Below are 26996 nucleotides of genomic sequence, written 5' to 3' on the forward strand. Positions count from 1 at the left end.
ACAACGTTTGAGTTGCTGATAGAGTATTGTTTATTTTATTTTTCACCATAATTTTTGTATGAGATTGGCTTTTATTGTTTGTTTTATTTTTTTATCGATGTTTATCTAACATTTAATTCTCGTAAATGCAGATGTTGGATAGCGTTTGACGTAGATTGTTCGTTGTTCGACATTAAATCGCATGAACAAAGTGGATTTTTTTTTAAAAAAAGTTTGTTGTTAGTTTGGGAGGGTTTAGGAGAGAATAGAGTAGAGAGAGGGAGATGAAAGGTAGGGAGTGTCTTTTTTTAAAAAAATGTCGACGATTTGCTGTAAAACGTCGACGACGTTTTACAGCCCTCAATAATAATCATTCATTTGAATAGTAAAAGTAACAATATTATCAGCGAGATTAGTGAAAGTGGTAGAAACAACAACGAGAGTAGTGAAATAATCAATATTAATGCGGCAATAGTGAAAGTAACAATAATTACGGCGGGAGTAGTGAAATTATCAATATTAATGCGACAGTAGTCACAGTAGCAATAATTACGGCGGGAGTAGTGAAAGTAACAATGATTACGGGCAAGTAGTGAAATGTTATTACTATTGTTTCATTAATAAGAGTAAAATATTAATAGTGAGAGTAGTGAATTTATCTCAAAATTAATTTCATCGTAATTTTATGATATGTCATAGAAAAATATATTAATGAGAAATTTATGGGTTATGCAACTTTAAGTAATTTTATTTAATGAAAAAAAAATTTAATGGTAAGTAGAGGTAGCTCGGGCGAACCCGGACACCAATACTAATTATCTTGGAGCTTTTATTTTTCATATTATGCACAGCTGCTAAACTACTACCCAGAATCACACAGTAACTCGCAGTCCAAGCTGACAAGACCACCTTAAATAAGGGAATCACCAAATTAGCAAAAACGGGCTTTTATTTCCACAAAATCTGAAGTGAAGAATCAGGAGTTTTTTTAGACAACTGTGAAGAATCATATGAGTTGATGACGTAAAAGAGCATAATATAGAAAAGGGTGGGTGGACCAAAGGAACAATCCATGGGCCCCCGTTTTACTGAAATCTCTACCACGGGCTTAAAGATCTCTTCCCTCGATTTGTTCCATGGACCCATTCGTTGCGTCAGGCCCACTTTGTTATTTCACTTAACCCATCACATCAACATGATCACATGCCTTCTCATCTATGCCTTCTCATCTATGTTGTTCATCAGGTATCTCCTTAATCTTAGCCGAACATCACTCAAGTACTCAACCTCCAAACATTGCTTCTCATCATAGCAACTATAGAAGAAAGCCAGTAAAGAATATTTATGAATTCATAGGTTGAGTAATGAGTGATCCGATTGTAATATTAATGTCCCAAAAGTATTTGACTAGCTAACAAACTGTAGAGATGTATTACGGAGCATTATCATGGTTTTTGTTGATACTTAACTCTTCTTAATGTTAAGACGAATACATTTATTATTTTTCTCTATACATTCTGCTTTTGTTTTATTCAATACTTGAACCCGTTTTAAACGAGAAATTGTACTCTTATAAAGAAGTATGTTGCATCCTACACAATAAAACTCATCGTCACATAGTCTCATTTCAAGAATTTAATGAAAAACTACATCATAAGATTTGCTTTAAGCAGATATATTTAAAGACTTTTATTGAGGTATTCTACCTCGATAACTAAGACTAATGTATGCGGAAGGCAAATGTCTTGGGTTAAGCATAGAACATGTACTTCCTCATGTTCACTATAATGATAATATTTAAATAAAATAAATGATACTCGTATAATTTATTGAATACATATGATTTTTTATTTTTGTAATCACAAATTTTTGTTTTAGACGGACACTTTTAGTCTTATTTGTCAGACGGATAAAATGTTGCCATTTTTTAAGAAAATGTAACCAATTAATTCACAAAATGTTATGACTAGAGGTGTCATTTTTTACCCTGAATATGATGTGAACAATAATGGTAACATGTTATCAAAAAATAACAATATTTTATTGTAAAATGATGACATGTTACCCGTCTTAAGACCAAAAGCAATGGTCTTAAGAAAAACGGACCGTTTTGTAATTGGGTACATTCTAATATTCTATACATATTTGAATTTTTTGCAAAACAATGAATTTGTACGGTCTCACCGTCTTTCTAATCTACCAATACGAATCACTCTGGATTTGTACTTTTTCCTAACAAAGGATTTTAATCACGATAAGACTAAATCCGCACAGAATTGACTTACTTTAATCAAACACATAAGCAATCTAGTAACTCAAATTAATTGAAACAAAATCACCCGAAACCAACATAACCTAATACACCACTAAATATCCAAGCTCCACTAAATCCAAAACCCAAATTTAGTATAAAAACCAAGTTTTTTCTTGGCTTTTAATTGGCTACCGAGTTTTTACATGTGGATCCTCCTATGTTTTCTATTCTATTTAATTACTCATATCCTCAACCCAATTACCATCTTTTATTCCTATTTTAATTAGTTATGTTAAAACATAAGTTAAAATGTCATAATTTACATAAAATGTTGCAATTTACATACATTCAACATTCAACAGGTCTAACATATCAAATACCTTTAATGTAATTCTAATAAAATACGGTTGTATATTATCTGATATTCAAATCTAATATTTATCAAATATTCGATTCTCCAAATATGAACTATTTATATTATCACGGTATTAAACACTTAATCACGCTCAATTATATATCCATGTGTCTAATAATAACGTCTGTTATTACGACCCGTGCATATTTTGCACGAGTATAAAACTAGTTCCACTAAATCCACAAGAACATAATCTCAAGTTCTCAACAAAACACATAATTCCCCTCCACTAATCCACAATTCCAATTTCCACATCCCCAACAGTACAAACAAATAAATCAGATTTGCATTTGCATACGCACCAAAAGAGTCAAAGACTAGTCTCTACTCTCTACGATACGCCGTATGATACCACAACAACTTTAGGGTAACTTTAACACCCCACCCCACCCCTACCCCCACCCCACCGAATAAAGACACCCACCCCACCCCCACACAAATACAACACTACCAAACCAAACCAAACCAAACCAAACCACTTTTTCCATTTCCCTTTCCCTTTCCCTTTCTTTGACCCTTGACCATTTCCCTCCCACGTCCCACCCCTTCCTTCCTTCTTTCATCACCCATTTCAACCTTCGAATCTCCTTTTTTCCTTTCTTACATCACCTTTGACTTTTGACCACCTCTCTTCTTATACTCCCCTTCTCCCTTTTGTTCCTTCTCCTCCTGTCTTCCCACACCCCAATTTTTCATCACAAAAATTCACATAATAATAATAAAAAAAGAATGGGGAAGAAAGAGTTGTACATACAGGTACCAAGCTTGTTCAGGTGTCCAATCTCATTAGACGTCATGAAATCACCTGTGAGCCTCTCCACTGGTGTCACCTACGACCGCACCTCAATCCAACGCTGGTTAGACTCCGGTAACAACACCTGTCCTGCCACCATGCAACTCCTTCCTTCTAAAGATTTCGTACCTAATCACACTCTCCACCGTCTCATCCAAATCTGGTCCCACAACCACACCAAACAACAACAACATCAACTCCATTCTCTTTCATCTGACCAAGTACTTGACCTCATCTCCCGGCTCTCTGACCCGGCTCCAGGTCCGGGTCAGGATACTCGGGTCGAGTGTTTCGTCAAGATTCTCTGTTACGCATCGGATTCGCCGGAGAATAGAAAGTTTCTAGCATCTAACCACGCGTTTGTTACCGATTTGGTGGATTTGCTAGCTTCGGATGGTCCGGATCTGAATCCGGATCTTCTAGAAGCAGTGCTTAAGATATTTCAGTTGATTACGTCCGTCATTGATGACAAGGAGAAGCTCAAAAAGTTGATATTTACTAATCCGAACCTGATACCGAACTTAGCGAAGATCCTTAAGACCTCTGGATCGGATTCTCGTGTCGCTGTAGCGCGGATTATCGAAACGACGGCGTTTGATCATGAATCGAAGAAAATTTTCTTCGAAGATTGCGATATTCTCAATAATCTCTTAGAGATATTAAATTTCCACTGCCGCGATGCGGTGCCGAACGCAACGGAGATTACGGCGGTGTTATCGTGTCTTATTGCGCTAACGTCACCTCGCCGGAACAAAATTAGGTTAATTGAAGCCGGCGGAGTGCCGATAATCACGAAATTAATCTCCTTAATTGACGATAATCACCTAATCATCGAAAATTTATTGACATTACTGGAAATGTTAGTAGGATGTACGGCGGCGCGTGCGGCGGTGACGGATGATCCGAATTGTATCGCTGGAATAATTGAGAAGATAATGAAGGTGTCGACAACGGCGAACGAGCACGCTGCAGCTCTTCTATGGAGTTTGTGTTACTTGTTTAGGGATCAAAAGGCAAGGGAAGCAATGAGTAAGAGTAATGGAGGATTAACAAAGATATTATTGTTGATGCAAAGTGATTGTTCACCTGCTGTTAAGAAGATGTGTTGTGATTTGCTTAGGGTTTTTAGGATTAATTCTAAGTCTTGTTTGTCTAATTATGATACTAAAACTACTCATATTATGCCTTGTTAAATAATTGGTCATTTTAGGTTTTTAGTAATAGGTTTTTTTCATCATGTTCAAGTATGTGATGATCCAAATTAAATTGTTTTGTTGGTTTTGGAGGGGAAAATGATGATGATCCAAATGAAAGTGTTTAGTTGTGAATTGAGCAACACAATTTTTTTGATGAGATAAATATACTACAATTGAAATGAAATATGTAATGGAATTATTCATTTTGTTATGTTTCTCTTCTTATTGCAAGTAAATTGAGTTGTTCTAGCTCCTTGAATTGCCTCATAAGTCATAACTATATGATTTTAGAACCTTTTGTTTAAAGGCGATTGTTTTAAGTTTTAGTTTAAACTAATTATTGTTAACTAGTTTAGATTCCGTGCAAATGCACGGTATTTTACATTGTATTAATATATAGAAATTAGCATTATTAATAATTACACTTTAAATTTACTTTTAGGGTCTACAATATTGATGTATTCTATTAATTATGGAGATAGAAAAGCGAAAACTTGAGGACAATCTTACATACGAAAAATCAAAATATCATTACATTTATTAGTTTTAATAAAAACTGTGTTTTTGGTGTTGTATTTTAGGGAGATTTTCGTATTTTATAAAATTACACTATTTAGTATTTCGGCCATGTATTTTTCAAATAAGAGACGAAGATAATTGTGATGATAGAAAATTATTTAATATAATAATTAAAATAAAAATGGTTAAAATGTGATCAGGTAACAATGATAATTGTAGTCTAAAGTATTTAAGTGTAATATATTTCTCTACCAATATTGAGAAATAAGAATTACTCGTATAAAGTAGGCCAACATTTGTATAGAATAAATAAAAGTTTCAGCCCAATATTTTAGAATAACCAAACTTATTTACTATTAAGGCCCAATTTGTAGTTGAGGGTGATTTGAGCGAGAAAATTCCTAGTTTCACCTATTCATTTAGTAAATAGGGGATGGGTACATGTAGGGCTAAAACAAAGTTGCTAGTTTGCTCAACCGCTTTGCTTTCAATCGCGGGTTGAAACCTGTAGATACCCGTATCCGTCGATATTGGAATTTATAGAGAACCCGACAAACACCCGATGATGATAGGACACATGTATTTATTTAGTTGTCATTGTCATTATTTGGAGCTCGTTTTACGATGTAGAATGGGCGTCGTCGATGAAGTATTTTATTAATTTAAATTATATTTAAATTAATGTTTTTTTAAGTGAGTTCATTTTATTAATTTAAATGATATTTAAATTATGGCTTTTTTTAGGTGAATTCAATTTATTTTATTTTATTTTGAATTTATTTTCCCAAATTTATTTTATTGAAAATAAAATAAATATTTGATTTGAAAAATCATTTTATGAGTATATTTGATTTGAAAAATCATTTATTTTAATGTGTTAATTGATTTGAAAAATCGAGAAAAACTCGTTTCAACCACGCGTTTTGGAGCGCGATTTTAGCTCGGTTTTTGAGCCCGTTTTCTTTACGAGTTGGCACGAATCTCGAGTACACTAACCAACCTAATCCTCTACCCATCCACCCTTGTTCGAACCCCCTATCCACGGCCCAAATTCCATCCCCAAACACCCCAACCAGCCCCGCACTAAACCGAGCGGCCCCCTGTTTTGGCGGCTCAATCCCGAGCCCAAAACCCGCTCCAAACACTACCAAGACCCGTACCCATTAACCCTAACCCATACCCTAGTATCCTACCCATATTATCCTAGCTTAATCACCAAGAAAACCCCCCTCAAACCCTCACAAAAGCTGTTGGACAGCAGCCATACGTGATGAAGCCCGATTGCCTCTCCCTCTCTTTTAACCTACTTTAACTCCTTATAAATACCCACCCTTCACCATACATCCATTGCTCTAAGTTCTCCCCACATCCTACCATCACTCACAAGCTTTAAACTTCAGAAACAAACCCTAATTGCCTCTCAAAAAACCTCCACAAACCGACATACAAACCGAAACTGTTTGTGTGTCCTCCTCAAAAGTTCGTTCCTCCATCAAACCTCCATCAAAACTCGATTTTCTTGTTCCTAATTAACCACATAACATCCATCTACACATTAGACAAAGATTTACGAGCCAAATTGCCCTTGAGAGTACACGAAATCCCTCGAAAAAAGAGTGTTATACACTCTGTTTTTGTGATTTATTCTTGTCTGTCCGATTCTGTTTGTGCTCGTTTTTCGTGCCCAATAACCCAAAACGAGCAGGGGTTGCTTTAAGATCCCTGTTCTCCTCTCTTTATAGTTTTCAAAACATCTTTTAAATCGAATTTTCGTCGTGAAACGAGGGAGATATCATCGTTTGAAAGTTGCTGTCCAGATTTGTCAAAAAACGCGTGTTTGCTTTGTTTCTTCGTCGACGACGGCCTCTCGAGATAAAATCTACCATCGATTACGACCCAAGACGGTGTCAACGATACATGTAGGTTGAGGGTGCATCAAATCCTCCTCTTCTCCCTTTTATTTCGTTTGTTTTATGCTCGTTTTTTATTGTCTTTTTTTTGTTTGTTTTTTCGTTTGTTTATCGATTGTTTTAAATTAATTATGAAACTAGTTAGTCCGAGTATGAGTTAAAGTACCACCATGAACACCCGCGTTGACTTGAGATGGGAAAAGAAACCGCTACTTCTGTCGGTCGTACACCCCCGTCTCATTTACATATCCTCGTGTTCAAGGTAGGGCATAAATAAAACGAGTTGTCTAACTTTCGTCGCTTTCGACCCCCTTATTGTTTCGGCCAAATCGACACACCCTAGGACCCGTTGTATGTTAGTTTAACCTCTGATTGTTAACCTATGACGTATTTAGATGACATTAAATTAATTTAATAACCTAATTAGACACATTAGGGTGCATCGACATAGCTTTTAAAATCAACTAACAATTCTGTAAATAATTGAACGCATCTTTCTCATCACTTGATTTCTCGCTAGCATAGGAGTGCGTGATTAGCACCTTCCTATTAACACTCGACGAGTAAGCATTAATCTTATGATATCGTAACCTAATTGGACCCTTTAGGCCGTGTGAAACACACTTTGCGCGACAATCAATCAACTTTGTTTCTAACTCGTTTTCTAACTTGTTTCCTATCCCTTTTCGCAAACATTCGATCTAACTAATGAACTTAACTTAGGAACTAGGTTGACCTTATCTTGGCCGTTGGTTTGGGCCGTGGCTTTGGGCCGTGGGGTTGGCCACGTCTTTCTTTGTCTCGCTTGTTTTTTTACCTTTTGTTCTTTGTCGTTTGTTAGCTTGTAATTTATCGTTTGTTTATCGAGTTGTAATTTTCGAGTTTGTTTTACTTCTTTTGAGTCAAAACCTCTTCAAAAAACCTTGGTCTTGTTTGGTTAGACGGTTGTTCCCCAATGCTTGTAGGAGCGTAGTAAACCGCATGTTGTCTAAAGCAACATGGCCCGGTTTATGCTAATGCATGCTTTGGTGCGTAGCCCTATGTCTAATTCGATGAGATTAAGCGAAAGCACGCATTACGAGGAGTGACCCAAGGCCGTGGGTCATGTGAGCCGTGGGCCACCCCTCATGTGCACGGTTTTCTAGGCCAAACGGCCATGTATTGCGTCGCGTGTATAGCTTTGTATTTAGATCGAGTTGTATCTTTAATTTGTTGTTGTGTCGGCATGAAATGCCTGGTTTGTAATAGGTAGATCCCAACGGCTCCCCCATTCCCCTTCAAGCCTTGTTTGTTTCGTTTGAATGTTGCTAGCTCAATCAACCCACATGCTAAATTACAACTTTGACAAAGTTAGTTTAGTTGCATCTAAAACGACCTAGAAATTGTTGTCACATGATAGGGTTAAAACAACGTTTGCATATCATACATCGTAGTAGCTATGACCTTGTTTGAAATCCGACACTTGACTTAGTAGAGGCCGTTATCGACGGGCGGGGTTGGGTGTCCTTATGGGCTTCCCAACACGTACCCTCACCCCTTACTCAAGATCTATGGTTTGTGGATCCGTCTAAATACCATTGGATTACGAGAGTCATTCAAATCGAGTGATATAGGGTACAAGTCTTTATCTTTAATCACTCGTAGTCGATTGGCTTTATGCCTTTCGATGAAAGGTGTAAAGTTGACTTGAACGGTTCCAAGTTCCCAAAAAACTTGGTGGCGACTCTAATTTGTCTTAATTCGATTCGAAAGAACCTCGAGTCGATTATGCCTAGTGTGGATCCCGCGGACGCAGATCCCGAGGGCCCCGTCCACGATTTGGCGACTCATTTGGGAAAAGAGGACTAGTTACACTTTGTTTCTAGGGTCTTTTCCTCCGAGGTGAAACTTGAAAAGAAAGCGTTGGAAAGTAAAACATTACTCATAGTGCTACGATCCATGCATAAACCCTTAAGGACTTGCCCGGGCCGTCCCAGCGTTTCTTCGTGATGCGTGGGGGGCGACGTCCCACTATGCTAGGAAGCTGCACATTGCTCGCTTCCACTTCACCTCGCGTGGTTCTTGATGGTGGGGACGATCTTCTAGGTACTCTACCTTAAGACACCTTACTCTATAAGACCGCAAAAGGATGGAGGGCATAGACCTTCTTGTAGAAGACTTGCCGAGACTTAGAGATGTCTAGGAGCATACATCCTTGTAACATGAGAATGACAATGTGCAAATTGTTTTCCCGAGTCTTTTCGAAATTTCCCATGTCCTTTTCAAAACCGAACTTTTGAACAACTTACTTTCAAAATAGCATGGTTTTAAAAACGCGGAATCTTTGCCCAAATAGGACTAGAATTTTCGGCCCAAAATGAGCTTTTATAGCTAGGCATCGCCCATTTCAAATCTCGTTTTCGAATCAATCTTTCGTTTTTCAAAATCAATCCAAAATGCCTCTCGAACCTCAACCAAGCATGAAATGCGTCAAGTCGTGTCCAGGTCATGGCCGTGTTAGGCCGGGTGTGTTTCGTTCTAAGAGTCTAGAACACGACCTTGTTGGGTCACCCAAGCTCACCTCTTGGGCTTTGAGTCATGTTGGTCGACCTTTTGGTCTAGGATAGTCCACAAAAAACGCCCAAGCTAGGCCATTTAGGGTGTTTCACCCGAACCTATGGGCTATGTTAGTCCAATCACGGGTTTGGCCACACCGAGTCCGGTTTATAACCGATTTATGACAGTTTGAGTCATGTCGTTTTGTCGAGTCTAAAATGAACCAAGGTCTAGATCCAACCGTGAGTCGAACCTCTGGTTAGTCAATCTCAAGTCGAGTCTTTGTTTGAGTCAAGTTGGGGTCGTGTCCTTAAGTGTGCAGGGGCTCTTACTTTAAATATTGACTCAGTACGGGGTTTTCTTGTAGAAAGGCCGCCAAAACCCGACGTCAAGCAATGGAAGATCTTGTTAACAAGCTTGCGAGGCCGTGAACCTCATGATGACCCGAATGGATGCAATCGAATCTAAGTGGGTGAAGATTCCCCTCCATCTACCCCACCCTCGGCGATTTGGAGAAACGGTTCAAGTTCATCGAAGACCGTTTGAAACTCTCCAAGGGGAAGAACATCCACTATGAAAATGCTAGGGCCTATGCCCCGATTCGGGATAAGTTGCCCACGAACATGGTACTCACCGACATCCCAAAGTTTAAGGGCACAGAAGATCCAGTCCACCATGTTAAGGCCTATAAGGGGTACTTAGCATGAAGGGAGTACTGTGACATGCTCGTGAAATTTTCGCTCAATCTCGGATGAACACCCGAAGGCGTGGTTCTATAAACGGACCTTAAGAACTTCCCCACTTTCGAAGATATTACGGTGGAGTTACGTAAGCACTATCCGACAACGTCGAGATTCAAACCAACATAAGAACTTTGGAGGTTATGACACAAAAGGAAAAGGAGGGCTTTACTGAATTCCTCGCAAGATGGCGCGCTGAAAGCGTGAAACTAGCTAAGAAGCCTGATGAAGTTGAAATGGTAGATAAGTTCGTGAAGAATTTACGACCTGTTTACCGTAATGCTCTGAAATACCAGAATTTTGGTTCTTTCAAAGTATTGATAAGAATCGGGATAAAGGTAGAGGACGATGTCCGAATGGCTGAAGCTGAGAAGCCAAAAGGATACCAAGGGGCCTCGTCATCTAAAGCAAAAGCACCAGCAGCGGCCCACTTTGTTGAAACTGTCAATCTCTTAGATGGACAGTCAAAAAGGCCTCCGCGCCAAGCTCCGAGGGTATTCACCGATATCGGGTGCACTTACGCCTACGCTCTCCAAAGGCTCATGGCCCAAGGAAAGTTGAAGCCCATTGGTCCAACTCCGGATCCACCTGCTGAACAACAAGGCAAATGGTACAAACCGAATGCCTACTGTGCCTTTCATCAAGGGAAGGGACACGATACTGAAAGGTGCTTTAGACTAAAGCACGAAATTCAAGATATGATTGAGAACGGAACACTCCCAATCCCAACTGTTAAACCCAATAACATCACCAATCCATTTGCCGATCACTCCAACTTTGTTTCTGTCGAAGACAATGTCGATTATTCCCATCTTATACGCCCATGTCAGTTGAAAGGAGTGTTCATCGGGAAGATATTTGTGGATTACTTTGAATTCTTGCCAAACCCGAAGAATGAAATTCAAGTCGGGAGTCTTGCTCTAGAATGTACTCCTCTCGTTAACGAAGTTAATAAAGGACAATTCGATTCACCAACCTTCATCACTGGCGTAGATCCTCAGAGGACTACCTCGGGATGGAGGCAGACCATCAAAGGGATCAAGGATCAGAGCCGAGCATCTAAGCTGACAGCTGAACAAGGGAAAGCTCATGACCAGATTTGAAATTATGAGTCGGGATCTGTTTTCTTATTTTAGTCGAGTCGAGTCTAGGACTTTCTTTTCCTGAAGTTGAGTCGTTTGTTCCACGATGACCTAGGGTGTGTCCTAGGAATCGTTCCTTCGAGCCTGTTAAGCAATTGCCTTTCCAATAAAAAAGTTGCAGTTTCGTTTCCAAATATATCTTGTTTCCAATCCTCAATCATTCCGAAACATGATAAAACGCACAACACACTTAAAGGCATCCCTGGGGTGGAAATATGTCTCGTTTCAAAATGTAAGGTACACTAGGATCCTGTGTTTGATTCCTTTACCTATTCCATGTCTGGCGGTAGAAAACCTCCATCAAAACCAATGCTTAACACAAGCCTTTAGATGATTCTATGATGAACCCAGACTAGCTCCTGGTTTCCCTATCGGTGATGGAAGGCAAGCCCATCCCCACAAAATCATCCCATCTCGAAGAGAAAGGATATCAACCCGTTCTAACAAGGAATTGTTAGTTCCTACCCAAATTAGTTGGCGAAGCCCAGTTTTCAAGGTGTATCCATTTATGACTAAGAGAATGAATAGAAGATCTTTTTCAAAGAGAGAAAAAAGATGAAAAAGAATGAAAAGATGAAAAAAAAAGGACGAAAAAAAAAGCAAAAGAGAAAAAATGAAAAAAGATGAAAGAAAAAGAAAAAAGAAAAAAGATGTCGAAGTCATTGCAGAACGCTTTTGGTTGAGTGTCGAAGTTTCGGAAGCCAGAATTTAAGTCAAGTACCCATAGTTGAAGTTCAATGGGCGAAGCCCAAAAGCTTAAGTAGTAACTTCTTTACCCCTAAGTCCTTCCGAGACGATTCTGAGGGGATAGTCGGGAATTTTGAGAATCATTCCGCTTGTGTTGTTATACCTAGCCTTTAGGGTCCAGACATGGAAATTTGAACCCACATCATTTTTCAACCCATTTGCACTCGTGGTTCATCAAACCCGAGACACCCATTCCAACCACATCAGCAGCCATAGCCCTTGGCCTTAGCACCACAAAACAAACCTTCAGAATGATGGTTAACCATTCCAACTTGTTATTACCAAGCTCCAAATCCCAAAAGATCCAAGCCTTTTACACCTAACCCCAGACACGGGATTTAACGGTACTTTACAGGCTAGAATGGGATACGACATGATACCTTAGGTGAAACCTTCGAGTGTGTACACACAATCAAAATGCCATGTTTATGCACCAAGATCGAACTACGTCGGATTTGATTTTGCTCCACGCGAATACGTAGGCAGTCCTTCAGAATAAGGGATTCAATCCACCCATCATCCAAGTTGTCATCTTTCGGTTTCTTACGGGTCTTAACCAAGTCCAAATGAAGCCACCTTTGTTTGAGTCGGTCTTAGCACTCGATGTAGGCTAGGATAAGGATATAGGTTCAGATGAGTAATGTCAAGTCTCGGAATGAGGTTTATCTAACGGTGTAGGCAAAGATGCTGAGTCAGATAGATGTGGGTTTGTGTTGGGAACAGAAAATATGAAAAACCCGCTGAAAAGAAAGAAGGCGTGGAAGAAAAATAGTAAAAGCCCGCTAAAAAGAAAGAAGGCGGTGGCAAGAAATGATGAAACTCGCTGAAAAGAAAGGAGGCGAGGAGAAGAGTGACAGAATGTTCCCAACAAGAGTGATGTGTGATGTCTAAGTGTTCTCATAAAATCAGTCTGTGTTTAGTGTCTGGGCGAAGCCAACGTTGTTGCTCTGTGAGTTTAATCCACCTTGTCAATGCCAAGTGATCTTGATTCTCATGTGCCCTCGGGAGCACGCCCATGCCATACGATATCCCCGTCCCAAGTTCGACGACCTTGTGATTCCCATTTGTCATCTTTCGGCGCCAGAACGGCCAATTTACATTTCTACCCACCAACAAGTCAATAATTGAATTAAAACCCGTGCACACTTACGGTTTTATTTTCTTTTTTTTTTGTTTTGCGGTAGCGGGCTACGCCCACGTTGTTTACGAGTCATACAGAGTGTCTGTGTCGTATTTCATGCTCACCCATCAAGGTTCGATTTCAAAACGCCAAAATTTCAAAAACTTTTTGCGAATTATGGGATAGATGATCCAAGTAGTGGTACATTTCAAGTCAAGGTTCAAATCTCAAAGTTCAAAATCAAATTTTGGGTCGACGACCCAACATCCAAGTGATTCATTTCAAATTCAAAATTTGGGTCGATAGCCCAAATATTCAAAATTTTCAACATGTTCAAATTTCGGGTCGATGACCCAGTCTTTCAAATTCAAACCTCGGGTCGATGGCCCAACATACCAAGTAATGTCAAATTCAAAATTCGGGTCGATGATCCAATCTTTCAAAATTTCAAATTCAATTTTTTTGGGTCGATGGCCCAACATACCAAGTAATGTCAAATTCAAAATTCGGGTCGATGATCCAATCTTTCAAAATTTCAAATTCAATTTTTTTGGGTCGATGGCCCAACATACCAAGTAATGTCAAATTCAAAATTCAGGTCGATGACCCAATTTTTTCAAAATTTTCAAATTCAATTTTCGGGTCGATGACCCAGTATTTCAAATGATCCAATTTCAAGATCGATGATCCAAATGTGCTTATGTAATGATTATTGCTAGTACGTTTTTGTGTTCCAATTTTAGCAGGATATGCTTCAACTGGGGGCTCTAAAGTCTTCGACTTTAGAGCCATTGCAAACTGGGGGCTCTGAAGCCGTTGGCTCCAGAGACCATTATCAAGATGTAATGGATGATATCCGCCAAGAATTCAATTCAATACAAGAGTATGAAATGGAAGAATTCCGTAGCTGAAAGCAAATGATAAGAGTGGCGGCAACCTCCTCGGAAATTCCCGTCCCGTTCAGACAAGTGCCAGCACATGATAAATTTTGGGCAAATGTCAACAGACGATGAATTTTGGACAAACGCCAGCAGATGATAAACTTTGGGCATGTGTCAGCAGTTGCCGAACTACGACGCGGGTTTGATTCCGTCAGAAACGGATACGTAGGCGCCTAAGGATAAGGCTGAATCCACCATTTATGCAATTTATGGGTCGATGACCAATGATGACAATTTGACGCAACAGAAGCAAGAGTTAATCCCCAACGAAGTTTCAGGTATGATCTCTTCTTATGGCTGGCGAGCTTATATACGCAAGTCTAATGGACTATAAACGACCCGCAGAATCCTCAGGTCGAAAGGGACCTGGGGTATACTTTGACTTTCGCCTTGTCCAAGCCTCAGTCAAAGTGGGGGCTCTGTAGATACCCGTATCCGTCGATATTGGAATTTATAGAGAACCCGACAAACACCCGATGATGATAGGACACATGTATTTATTTAGTTGTCATTGTCATTATTTGGAGCTCGTTTTACGATGTAGAATGTGCGTCGTCGATGAAGTATTTTATTAATTTAAATTATATTTAAATTAATGTTTTTTTAAGTGAGTTCATTTTATTAATTTAAATGATATTTAAATTATGGCTTTTTTTAGGTGAATTCAATTTATTTTATTTTATTTTGAATTTATTTTCCCAAATTTATTTTATTGAAAATAAAATAAATATTTGATTTGAAAAATCATTTTATGAGTATATTTGATTTGAAAAATCATTTATTTTAATGTGTTAATTGATTTGAAAAATCGATTTAAAAATCGAGAAAAACTCGTTTCAACCACGCGTTTTGGAGCGCGATTTTAGCTCGGTTTTTGAGCCCGTTTTCTTTACGAGTTGGCACGAATCTCGAGTACACTAACCAACCTAATCCTCTACCCATCCACCCTTGTTCGAACCCCCTATCCACGGCCCAAATTCCATCCCCAAACACCCCCCAACCAGCCCGCACTAAACCGAGCAGCCCCCTGTTTTGGCAGCTCAATCCCGAGCCCAAAACCCGCTCCAAACACTACCAAGACCCGTACCCATTAACCCTAACCCATACCCTAGTATCCTACCCATATTATCCTAGCTTAATCACCAAGAAAACCCCCCTCAAACCCTCACAAAAGCTGTTGGACAGCAGCCATACATGATGAAGCCCGATTGCCTCTCCCTCTCTTTTAACCTACTTTAACTCCTTATAAATACCCACCCTTCACCATACATCCATTGCTCTAAGTTCTCCCCACATCCTACCATCACTCACAAGCTTTAAACTTCAGAAACAAACCCTAATTGCCTCTCAAAAAACCTCCACAAAACCGACATACAAACTGAAACTGTTTGTGTGTCCTCCTCGAAAAGCAGTTCGTTCCTCCATCAAACCTCCATCAAAACTCGATTTTCTTGTTCCTAATTAACCACATAACATCCATCTACACATTAGACAAAGATTTACGAGCCAAATTGCCCTTGAGAGTACACGAAATCCCTCGAAAAAAGAGTGTTATACACTCTGTTTTGTGGTTTATTCTTGTCTGTCCAGTTCTGTTGTGCTCGGTTTTTCGTGCCCAATAACCCAAAACGAGCAGGGGTTGCTTTAAGATCCCTGTTCTCCTCTCTTTATAGTTTTCAAAACATCTTTTAAATCGAATTTTCGTCGTGAAACGAGGGAGATATCATCGTTTGAAAGTTGCTGTCCAGATTTGTCAAAAAACGCGTGTTTGCTTTGTTTCTTCGTCGACGACGGCCTCTCGAGATAAAATCTACCATCGATTACGACCCAAGACGGTGTCAACGATACATGTAGGTTGAGGGTGCATCAAATCCTCCTCTTCTCCCTTTTATTTCGTTTGTTTTATGCTCGTTTTTTATTGTCTTTTTTTTGTTTGTTTTTTCGTTTGTTTATCGATTGTTTTAAATTAATTATGAAACTAGTTAGTCCGAGTATGAGTTAAAGTACCACCATGAACACCCGCGTTGACTTGAGATGGGAAAAGAAACCGCTACTTCTGTCGGTCGTACACCCCCGTCTCATTTACATATCCTCGTGTTCAAGGTAGGGCATAAATAAAACGAGTTGTCTAACTTTCGTCGCTTTCGACCCCCTTATTGTTTCGGCCAAATCGACACACCCTAGGACCCGTTGTATGTTAGTTTAACCTCTGATTGTTAACCTATGACGTATTTAGATGACATTAAATTAATTTAATAACCTAATTAGACACATTAGGGTGCATCGACATAGCTTTTAAAATCAACTAACAATTCTGTAAATAATTGAACGCATCTTTCTCATCACTTGATTTCTCGCTAGCATAGGAGTGCGTGATTAGCACCTTCCTATTAACACTCGACGAGTAAGCATTAATCTTATGATATCTGACCTAATTGGACCCTTTAGGCCGTGTGAAACACACTTTGCGCGACAATCAATCAACTTTGTTTCTAACTCGTTTTCTAACTTGTTTCCTATCCCTTTTCGCAAACATTCGATCTAACCAATGAACTTAACTTAGGAACTAGGTTGACCTTATCTTGGCCGTTGGTTTGGGCCGTGGCTTTGGGCCGTGGGGTTGGCCACGTCTTTCTTTGTCTCGCTTGTTTTTTTACCTTTTGTTCTTTGTCGTTTGTTAGCTTGTAATTTATCGTTTGTTTATCGAGTTGTAATTTTCGAGTTTGTTTTACTTCTTTTGAGTCAAAACCTCTTCAAAAAACCTTGGTCTTGTTTGGTTAGACGGTTGTTCCCCAATGCTTGTAGGAGCGTAGTAAACCGCATGTTGTCTAAAGCAACATGGCCCGGTTTATGCTAATGCATGCTTTGGTGCGTAGCCCTATGTCTAATTCGATGAGATTAAGCGCGAGCACGCATTACGAGGAGTGACCCAAGGCCGTGGGTCATGTGAGCCGTGGGCCACCCCTCATGTGCACGGTTTTCTAGGCCAAACGGCCATGTATTGCGTCGCGTGTATAGCTTTGTATTTAGATCGAGTTGTATCTTTAATTTGTTGTTGTGTCGGCATGAAATGCCTGGTTTGTAATAGGTAGATCCCAACGGCTCCCCCATTCCCCTTCAAGCCTTGTTTGTTTCGTTTGAATGTTGCTAGCTCAATCAACCCACATGCTAAATTACAACTTTGACAAAGTTAGTTTAGTTGCATCTAAAACGACCTAGAAATTGTTGTCACATGATAGGGTTAAAACAACGTTTGCATATCATACATCGTAGTAGCTATGACCTTGTTTGAAATCCGACACTTGACTTAGTAGAGGCCGTTATCGACGGGCGGGGTTGGGTGTCCTTATGGGCTTCCCAACACGTACCCTCACCCCTTACTCAAGATCTATGGTTTGTGGATCCGTCTAAATACCATTGGATTACGAGAGTCATTCAAATCGAGTGATATAGGGTACAAGTCTTTATCTTTAATCACTCGTAGTCGATTGGCTTTATGCCTTTCGATGAAAGGTGTAAAGTTGACTTGAACGGTTCCAAGTTCCCAAAAAACTTGGTGGTGACTCTAATTTGTCTTAATTCGATTCGAAAGAACCTCGAGTCGATTATGCCTAGTGTGGATCCCGCGGACGCAGTTCCCGAGGGCCCTGTCCACAAACCCCAGTTTCTAGGACTCGTTGTACACTAGGGCTTCGTTTGGCAAGATATTTCAGGTATCTGATTTAGTCAAAGTAACTTATTTGACCAAAATTTCAGGTACCTTTTTTTTTTAAGCGTTTGACAAGTAGCTTATTTGGTTAAATAAGCTGCCTGAAATGAAATGCTACCTAAAGTAGCATTTGAGATTTCAGTTACCTGATTTGATTTAATTTTCCGTTTTACCCCTTAAATTTATACTATTAAATAATTATCATATCCTTTTACGTCATTTCATCAAAATCAGTTACCTTTTCAATTAGTTTGCCAAACACTTTTTTATATAATCAACTACCTTATTAGTTCCTAATTTTCAGCTACCTTATCAGCTACATTTTCAGGTTTCAGTTAGCTTTTCAGATTTCAGCTACCTTTTCAGATTTCAGCTACTTTTTCAGTTAATTTTACCAAACAGAGCCTAGTAGTATGTCGAGTGAAGAAAACTCATTTTGGTTTTGAATGGCAAATTCTCTCCATCATGCAATTATTTTACTTAAAGTCGTTTGATCAAATAGGGAACTTGAATTGTTATATGACCTTATATATATATATATATATATATATATATATATATATATATATATATATATATATATATATATATATATATATATATATATATATATATATATATATATATATATATATATATATATATATCTCTCCGATCTAGACAGGATGTAAACATAAGTAAAATGTGGTTATTTAAGAAAATGTGGAAAAGTAAGGGGTAAAGTAGGAAATATTGTTTAGGGCCACATGCGTTTAGGTGGATTAAATAAGTAGTTGGTGAGTGGGTGAGTGGATGATAAAATTGTAAAAAGGTAGTGGGTGTAAGGGTAATTTAGTTATTTTTCATGCCAAATTTGGTATGTTATCATTGGTGTGGTTCATCCATTTTAGGTAACTGTTACCATCTGTCTGGATCGGAGGGAGTATATATATATATATATATATATATATATATATATATATATATATATGAGTAAATTATTAATAACCCCCTTTTAAAATACACTTTTTAAAATTTACTCCCTTTTAAAAAAAAAGTTTAAAAATTACACCCAAAATATTGCAAAAATTTAAAAATTGCTACCAAACTCCTATATTTACATTTTTATGACAAAAATACCTCTTATTTTTTTTAAAATTTTCATATTACTACCCAACTCCATTACAACTATGCCCACCCTTCAACCACCCAAAAACTCCACGGCTAACCACCACAATCCTCCGCCAAACTTCACCACCGTGCTCGTCATATAAGAAATAAAATAAGGGGCATTTTTGTCATAAAAATGTAAAAGTAGGGGTTTGGGAGCAATTTCTAAATTTTTGCAATATTATGGGTGTAATTTTTAAACTTTTTTTTTAAAAGGAAGTAAAGTTTAAAAAGTGTATTTTAAAAGGAGTTATATATATATATATATATATGTATATATATATATATATGTATATATATATATATGTATATATATATATATGTATATATATATATATATATATATATATATATATATATATATATATATATATATATATATATATATATATATATATATATATATATATATATATAAGAGCAAAGTTCTCCTAAGTCCTTCATATGCTTTTGAGTCCATAAGTCCTTTCCACCACCCTTGGATCATGCATGGTGGAAGGTTAAGATTGAAAGCAAGAAACACACTTAACACTAATTAATTCACTTCTCTCTCTAGTTTTAGTAATACATTAACTAATTCATTATCATATACAATTAACACCACCTTTTGTTTTATACTTCAAAGTTTATGAAAATTTTGTTAACATTTTTCTTGTTTCGGTTTTTTTCGTTTTTTTTATGAAAATTTTGTTAACATTTTTCCTTTTTCGGTTTTTTTCGTTTTTTTTCGAGACAAGTTTTCGACATTTTAGGATTTTACGAGTGTAATTCTAACAGCAAAAAGTGTAATTTTAAGGAATGTTTACGAGAATTTTGTTTTTTACAAGTTTAACTTCAGTCTTTTTCGAGTGATTTTAATGAATAATATTTTGAATTTTTGTAATTTTATCACAAGTTATTGTAATTTAGCATTTTACGAGTGTTATTTTCACGACAAAAAGTGTTATTTTAGTCCAGGTAAGTGTAATTTCAGTCCAATGAGATTGTGATTTTAGTCAAGGAGAATGTAATTTTAGTCTAGAAAAGTGTAATTTTATTCCAGAAAAGTATAATTTCAGTCCACTGAGAATGTAATTTTAGTCCATTGAGAGTGTAACATTAGTCCAATGAGAATATGACCAAGTCCATTGAGAGTGTAACATTAGTCCAATAGAAGTAAGTGTAATTCTAGCATAAAAAGTGTAATTTTAGCCGAAAAAAAGTTATTCTAGCAGAAAAAAGTATAATTTTAACAGAAAAAGTGTAATTTTAATGGAGAAAAGTGTAATTTTAACAGAAAAAAGTGTAATTCTAACAACAACAAAAAGTGTAATTTTAACAGAAAAAAGTGCAATTTTAATGGAGAAAAGTGTAATTTTAACAGAAAAAGGTGTAATTTTAATGGAGAAAAGTGTAATTTTAACAGAAGAAAGTGTAATTTTAACAGAAAAAAGTGTAATTTTAATAAAGAAAAGTGTAACTTTAATAATAGAGAAAAATGTAACTTTAATAGAAAGAGTGCAACTTTAATAGAAAAAAGTGTAATTTTAATAAAAAAAAGTGTAATTTTAATTTAAAAAGTGTAATACCTTAAAAATAAGACTATATTTTAAATATATCTAAGATTAAAATCAACAAATAATCTTAGATCTATTTAGTAGATCTAAAACTAAAATAAAAATATCTCACAAAATAAAAATAAGAACTAAGAAAAAAAAATATAAAGAAAATATTTCATATTTAGTAGATTTAATATTAAAATCAAAATATAATTTATAATAACACCGCCAAAACAGAAAAACAAAAAAAAATACAAAAAAAAAAAATGAAACTAGATCTGAAAAAAGGAGTTCACCCACAACACCCGTACCACCATCGACATCCAACAACAACACCAACATTACCGACAAAAAAAAACGAGCCAAAACTAAAAAAAAATGATGAAAAGTAGATCTGACACGGGTGGGTTATTAGCGACACCACCGACAAAAACAAAACAAAAAAAAGAAAAAAAAGGGAGGAGATCTGGAAAAAAACGAGTCACCGCCACCACCATCGACATCCAACAATAACACCGTCACAATTTAAAAAAAAAAAGTAAAACGTCAGATCTGCCAGTTTTGAAAAAAGAAAAAAAAAGTTAGATCTGCCAGTTTTTGAGAGAGGAAAAAAAAAGAGATGGACAACAAGGGAAACGTGAGTTTAGAAGAAGAAAAAAAAGAAAAAAAAAAAAAAGAACAAACAGATTTGCCTGGAACAAAAAAATAAAAAAAATAAAGAAGAACAAAGAACACGGTAGAGGAGGGAGGGAGAAGAGGAGTGTGGTGTTGTTCGTTGAGGGAGGCGGCAGAAAGAGGACGACGGAGGGAGGTGGTGGCGGCAGATTTGAACTGGTGGAGGCGGCGTTGTGGTTGTGGCGTGAGGGAGGTGTGGTGGTGGTGACGGGTTGTGGGAGGACTGGTCGTAGGGGTGGCGTGAGGGAGGTGTGGTGGTGGTGTCGGGTTGTCGGAGGGTTGGTCGTAGGGGTTGCGAGAATGGTGTGTTGTGGTCGGTGGTAAAGCGGGTGTCGTTATGCCATGGTGGGGTTGTGGTGATGGAGTGGGTCTGGGTGGTGGTCGTGGGGGTAGGGGAAGGTGGGCTTTTTTTTTTTTTTTTTTTTTTTTTTTTTTTTTTTTTGAATTTTAGGGTTTTTGAGGGTGAGAGGTTTTGAGAGAGAGTGTGAAAGGATATTGCGTGGATGAGAGATAAGTAGGTGGGAGGAAAAAGGTATTTATATATTAAATTAGTGAATAATTAGAATTAATTAGTGTGGTAGTGAGAGAGTGGGTTTAGTTAGCTTTAATCTCCTTTTTTCTTGTGTAAATCTCAGCCTTTCATTTTCCTCATCCAAGGGTTATAAAGAGGACTTATGGACTCAAGGGAAGGAGGGAGACTTACATGATCCTAATACTATATATATATATATATATATATATATATATATATATATATATATATATATATATATATATTAGGGACTCAATGGAGGATGTGGACTCATTAGAACTCCTCTCTCTCTCTCTCTCTCATATATATATATATATATATATATATATATATATATATATATATATATATATATATAGAGAGAGAGAGAGAGAGAGAGAGAGAGAGAGAGAGAGAGAGAGAGAGAGAGAGAGAGAGAGAGAGAGAGAGAGAGAGAGAGAGAGAGAGAGAGAGAGAGAGAGAGAGAGAGAGAGAGAGAAAAAGAAAAAGGAGTTCTAATAAGTCTACATATTCCATCGAGTCCATAAGTCTCTCTAAGGGCCATTGGATGGACTCAATGGATGGTTGAGATGGATGGAGGGAAAATTGATTAAGGAGTACCAAAAAGAAAAGGAAAAAAATGTGGATAGTTTGATTGAAATGGATGGTTGAGATTGAAAAAAAAAATTATCACTAATCAATTTTCTATACACTAATTATATTTTCTTTCTCTCTCTAGCCCTTAATTAATCAGTTTTGAGTTTTAGATTTTATGAGTGTAAATGTAATGTTGTACTCCCTCCACACACCTATTTTCACCCCATTTGCTTTATTGCGGTCTCCAAGACGGCACTTTGACCGTATTTTTCGGCGTTTATATGTTACTTTTCTTCCTTCAAATTTTTTTTCGTGAAAGATGTTATGAAAATAAATGTAAATGTTTTTATTTTAAAAACCAAATAAATCAAAATTCCAAAAAACCAAATAAATCTCCAAAAATCTCCTCTTCCTCACTCACCAACCCACCACCATCTCTACCTCCGACGGCCACCACCCTCATTCACCCCTCACGGCCACCTCCCCTCGCCACCACAACCGACACACCTCCACCGCACGCATCGACGCCGACACCTCCAAAGACGGCTACCTGACTTTTTTTTTTTTTTTTTTTTTTTTTTTTTTTTTAAGTTTCAGATCTGGTTGTTTGTGTTCTTCTATTTTTTTTTACCTTAAATCTCTTGTAGTTTTATCTTGTTCCATGTATTTTTTTTTATATTTTATTTTCATTTAAATCTTCGTAGTTTTATCTTGTTACATGTATTTTTTGGTTATATATTTTTTTTTCCCTTAAATCTTTGTAGTTTTATCTTGTTACATGTATTTTTTGTTTATATTTTTTTTTCAGATTTTATTTATATTTTTTATTCACAAATCTTGTTTATATTTTTTTTGTCTTGTTACATGCAATTTTTATTTTTTATTTTTTCGGGTGTTAGTATGACATTAGGTATATTTTTAAAATTTTAGATCTAGGTTTTTGAAAAGAAATTGTGATTTTTGTTTTAGATTTATTTTTTGAAATGAAATTATGATTTAGTTTTTCGATCTAGTTATGAAAAAGTTAGATCTAGTTTTGAAAAGTTAAACCTAGATCTAATTTTTTTTTTTTCAGATTTCGCTTTATTTGTTGATTTTTATCTTCAAGTAAAGTTAATATTACACTTATCTCTATTAAAGTTACACTTATCTCTATTAAAATTACACTTATGTTTATTAAAATTACACTTATCTTTTTCTTTATTAAAGTTACAATTTTCTCCATTGAAGTTGCAGTTTTCTCTATTAAAGTTACACTTATTTCCGTTAAAGTTACATTTTTCTCTATTAAAGTTACACTTATTTTTATTGAAGTTACACTTATTTTTATCCTTATTAAAGTTACAGTTTTCTCTATTAAAGTTACATGTTTCTCTATTAAAGTTGCACTTATCTCTATTAAAGTTACATTTTTATCTATTATTAAAGTTTCAGTTTTCTCTACTAAAGTTACAATTTTTCTATTAAAATTACACTTTTCTTTGTTAAAGTTACATTTTTTTCTATTATTAAAGTTACACTTATCTTTATTAAAGTTACAGTTTTCTCTATTAAAGTTACAGTTTTCTCTATTAAAGTTATAGTTATTTCTATTAAAGTTACACTTTTCTCTATTAAAGTTACACTTTTCTCCATTAAAGTTATACTTATCTCTATTAAGGTTACCCTCTCAATGACTAAAGTTATACTTCAATAGACTAAAGTTACATTTTTAATATGAACTAAAGTTACACTCTCAATGGACTAAAATTATACTCTCAAAGGATTAAAGTTACACTCTCAGTGGACTAAAGTTACACTTTTTATATGGACTAAAGATACACTCTCATTGACTAGGTTATACTCTCATTGGACTAAAGTTACACTTTTGATGGACTAAAATTACACTTCTAAAAAAATAAAGTTACACTTTTTGTTGTTAAAATTACATTCGTAAAAGACTAAAGTTACAATAAGTTATGATAAAATTACAAAAATTCAAAATATTATTCATCAAAATCACTCGAAAAAGACTAAAGTTAAACTTGTAAAAACACAAAATTATCGTAAACTTTCTTTAAAATTACAAATTTCAAAATGATATCCGTCAAAACCGCTTCGTAGTTTAAAGTAACACTCTAAAATACTAAAATGTCGTAAACTCGTCTCAAAATTACAAAAAAACAAAATAAAATACGTCAAAACCGCTTTTTTTTTTGTTAAAGTTACACTTTTTTTGTTAGAATTAAACTCGTAAAATTTGTATAAACTTTGAAGCATAAGAAAACAAAAGATAATGTTAAGTGTGTATGAGAATGAATTAGTGAATGTATAATTAAAGCTAGAGAGAGAAAGTGAGATTAATTAGAGCATAAGAAACTCATTAGTATTAATTGTATTTATTGTCTTCAATCTCAACCATCCATATTGGAAGATCTAGTGCTTGAAGATAGGACTTAAGGACTCAAAACACATTTATATTACTCAACAAACAACTAGTTAGCGGTAAGTCGAGGTCGATCCATGGGACGGTGTGCTTTGGGTTCTAAGTCTATCTATCTCAATTTATGCTAGTGTCACTATTGATTTGGGTTTGTAGTTGTGTTCTAGACTAATACAAGCAATAAATTAAAGCAAACAATGAACTAATAAATGTAAACAAATGACTAAAAGCACTAGGATGTCATGGGGTTATAGAGGATTCATGGTGTTGATCATACAAACATGTTTACAAAGTTACAAGCAATTAATGTTGTAAAGCAACCGAGTTGGTTTATGTCTTACGGTTCTTAGGAAGACTTGGGTCCCGAAGCCGAATCGATTAAATTGTACAACACCTACAAGTCGACTTAGTTTCCTCCTAATCACTTCTATGAATGGTCTAACAAGACTCGAGTTGGTTTATATCTTACAAGTCAAGTTGAATAGATAAGAGATGGGTAAAAATGCAAGGATTCATAGGCTTAGCATTTCATCAAACATAACATGTGCATATGTTGACATCACAACAAACAAGCAATTTAATTATGAAAACATATTAAATTAAGCATGACTAATACCATGTTGGTTTCCTCTAATTACCCACTAATCCTAGTTAAGAGACTACTCACTCATTATCATGGGAAACATGTCATTAATGGTGTCAATCATCACAACAAGTATAAACATGATAATAAATTGAAGAAATGAACAATAAAGAGTAAAGAGTAAAGGAATTATACCAAACTTGAGATGATGTAAATAATAAAGCAAAGAATAAAGGAAGAGAACTTGATTGATTGATGAAGGGTTGTCAATCCTCCAATAATAACCCAATAACCTTCAATTACCCAAAAGTAACAAACTTGAACAATAGTTAAGGAGAGATTAATGTGTAATTTGTGGAAAGATTAAAGAGTAATCTATTCTAATCTACTCCTAATCTAATCTAAGAGGAATTTCTAATGTGGAAGCCCCCTTTGATTATCATCAAAATGGGGTATTTATAGTAGTGCTTCATTAGGTTAACTAAGGCTAAACTAGTAATTAACAATTCTAAGTTCTAAGCAGGGAATCGCTAGTATTTCGGAGAGATGGGCATCTTTGCTGAGGACGCCACAATCCGCTCGTCCAAGGGGTGAATCCGCTCGGATTGTTGCATGGGTGGACGAGCGTCTTAAAGGCTTGGACGCTCGGATTAAGGGCTTCTTGGACGGGCGTCTTGGCTTCTTGGACGCCCGGATTCTTTTTCAGAATCCGTCTCTTCGCAAATTCCATATTCTTGCAATGTTAGTCTTTGGTTCTTGCCCTTCCTTCAATACCCGTTCAACCAAGATCGTCAATGTCCTTCCGAATAGACTCAAGAGACGGGAATTTTTCGCCTAATTGCCTCCTTTCCTACAAATCAAACACAAAGTAATAGGAAAGCAAAATAGGAAGCATTTGACGGAAAAAATGGTTATGAGACGCTATAATGATATGCAAAATAGGTTCAAGTCGGGGACTAAATGTGCGCAAATAATGGTTGCATCAAATATCCCCAAACCGAACCTTTACTCGTCCCGAGTAAAGAGGTGAGAAAAACTAAACCTTTATTTAAACTATCCTATTAATATAACCGATGTGAGACAATTAGCGGGTCTCACTCCGCCCCTTCAACTCACAACAAGACAACCATGAGGTATGATGCCTTCTTGCAAGGCAAGGTGGGTCTTGCCAAAATGGCGACACATCCAAGCATTAAAGCACATAAAATCAAGTAATGGATGCATCTACAAAAGAATAGCCACTTTTCTCATCTAAGTGGCGGAAATTATCTAAAGGGGAAGCAATTCAAGGGTACACACTCCTTCATAGATGCAATTTATTCAAACTACTAAGCCTAGAAGGATACCAATAAATCACCTCCAAGTTGTGTCAAGCTAGGGTACCTTTGTCCTCAATCGTTAAATGCTTTTGTCAAGAATAGACTCCCTATGGTGTTAGAAACACTGGAGGATCGCGAAATTCCCCCTCTTGCCTAGACAAGAAGAAGGGTCGTCCCCTCTCTACCATGCACAAAAATGGAT

At 36.5% G+C, this 26996-nt stretch overlaps 1 protein-coding gene across 1 annotated transcript; it reads left to right on the forward strand.

The window, feature by feature from the left end:
- The first annotated feature begins 3090 nt into the window (after nucleotides 1–3090).
- Nucleotides 3091–4848, forward strand: LOC141623342 (U-box domain-containing protein 27-like). Its single transcript, XM_074439452.1, has one exon. It carries the CDS (start codon nucleotides 3378–3380, stop codon nucleotides 4632–4634), a length of 1257 nt encoding a protein of 418 aa, XP_074295553.1. The 5' UTR covers nucleotides 3091–3377; the 3' UTR covers nucleotides 4635–4848.
- The last annotated feature ends 22148 nt before the right edge of the window (nucleotides 4849–26996 follow it).

This window comes from Silene latifolia, chromosome X (assembly GCF_048544455.1).
Source record: "Silene latifolia isolate original U9 population chromosome X, ASM4854445v1, whole genome shotgun sequence".
Lineage (NCBI taxonomy): Eukaryota > Viridiplantae > Streptophyta > Magnoliopsida > Caryophyllales > Caryophyllaceae > Silene > Silene latifolia.

Bases quoted from the DNA above. Each gene is read 5' to 3' on its own strand.
- LOC141623342 (XM_074439452.1), top strand. From the start codon at position 3,378: ATGGGGAAGAAAGAGTTGTACATACAGGTACCAAGCTTGTTCAGGTGT.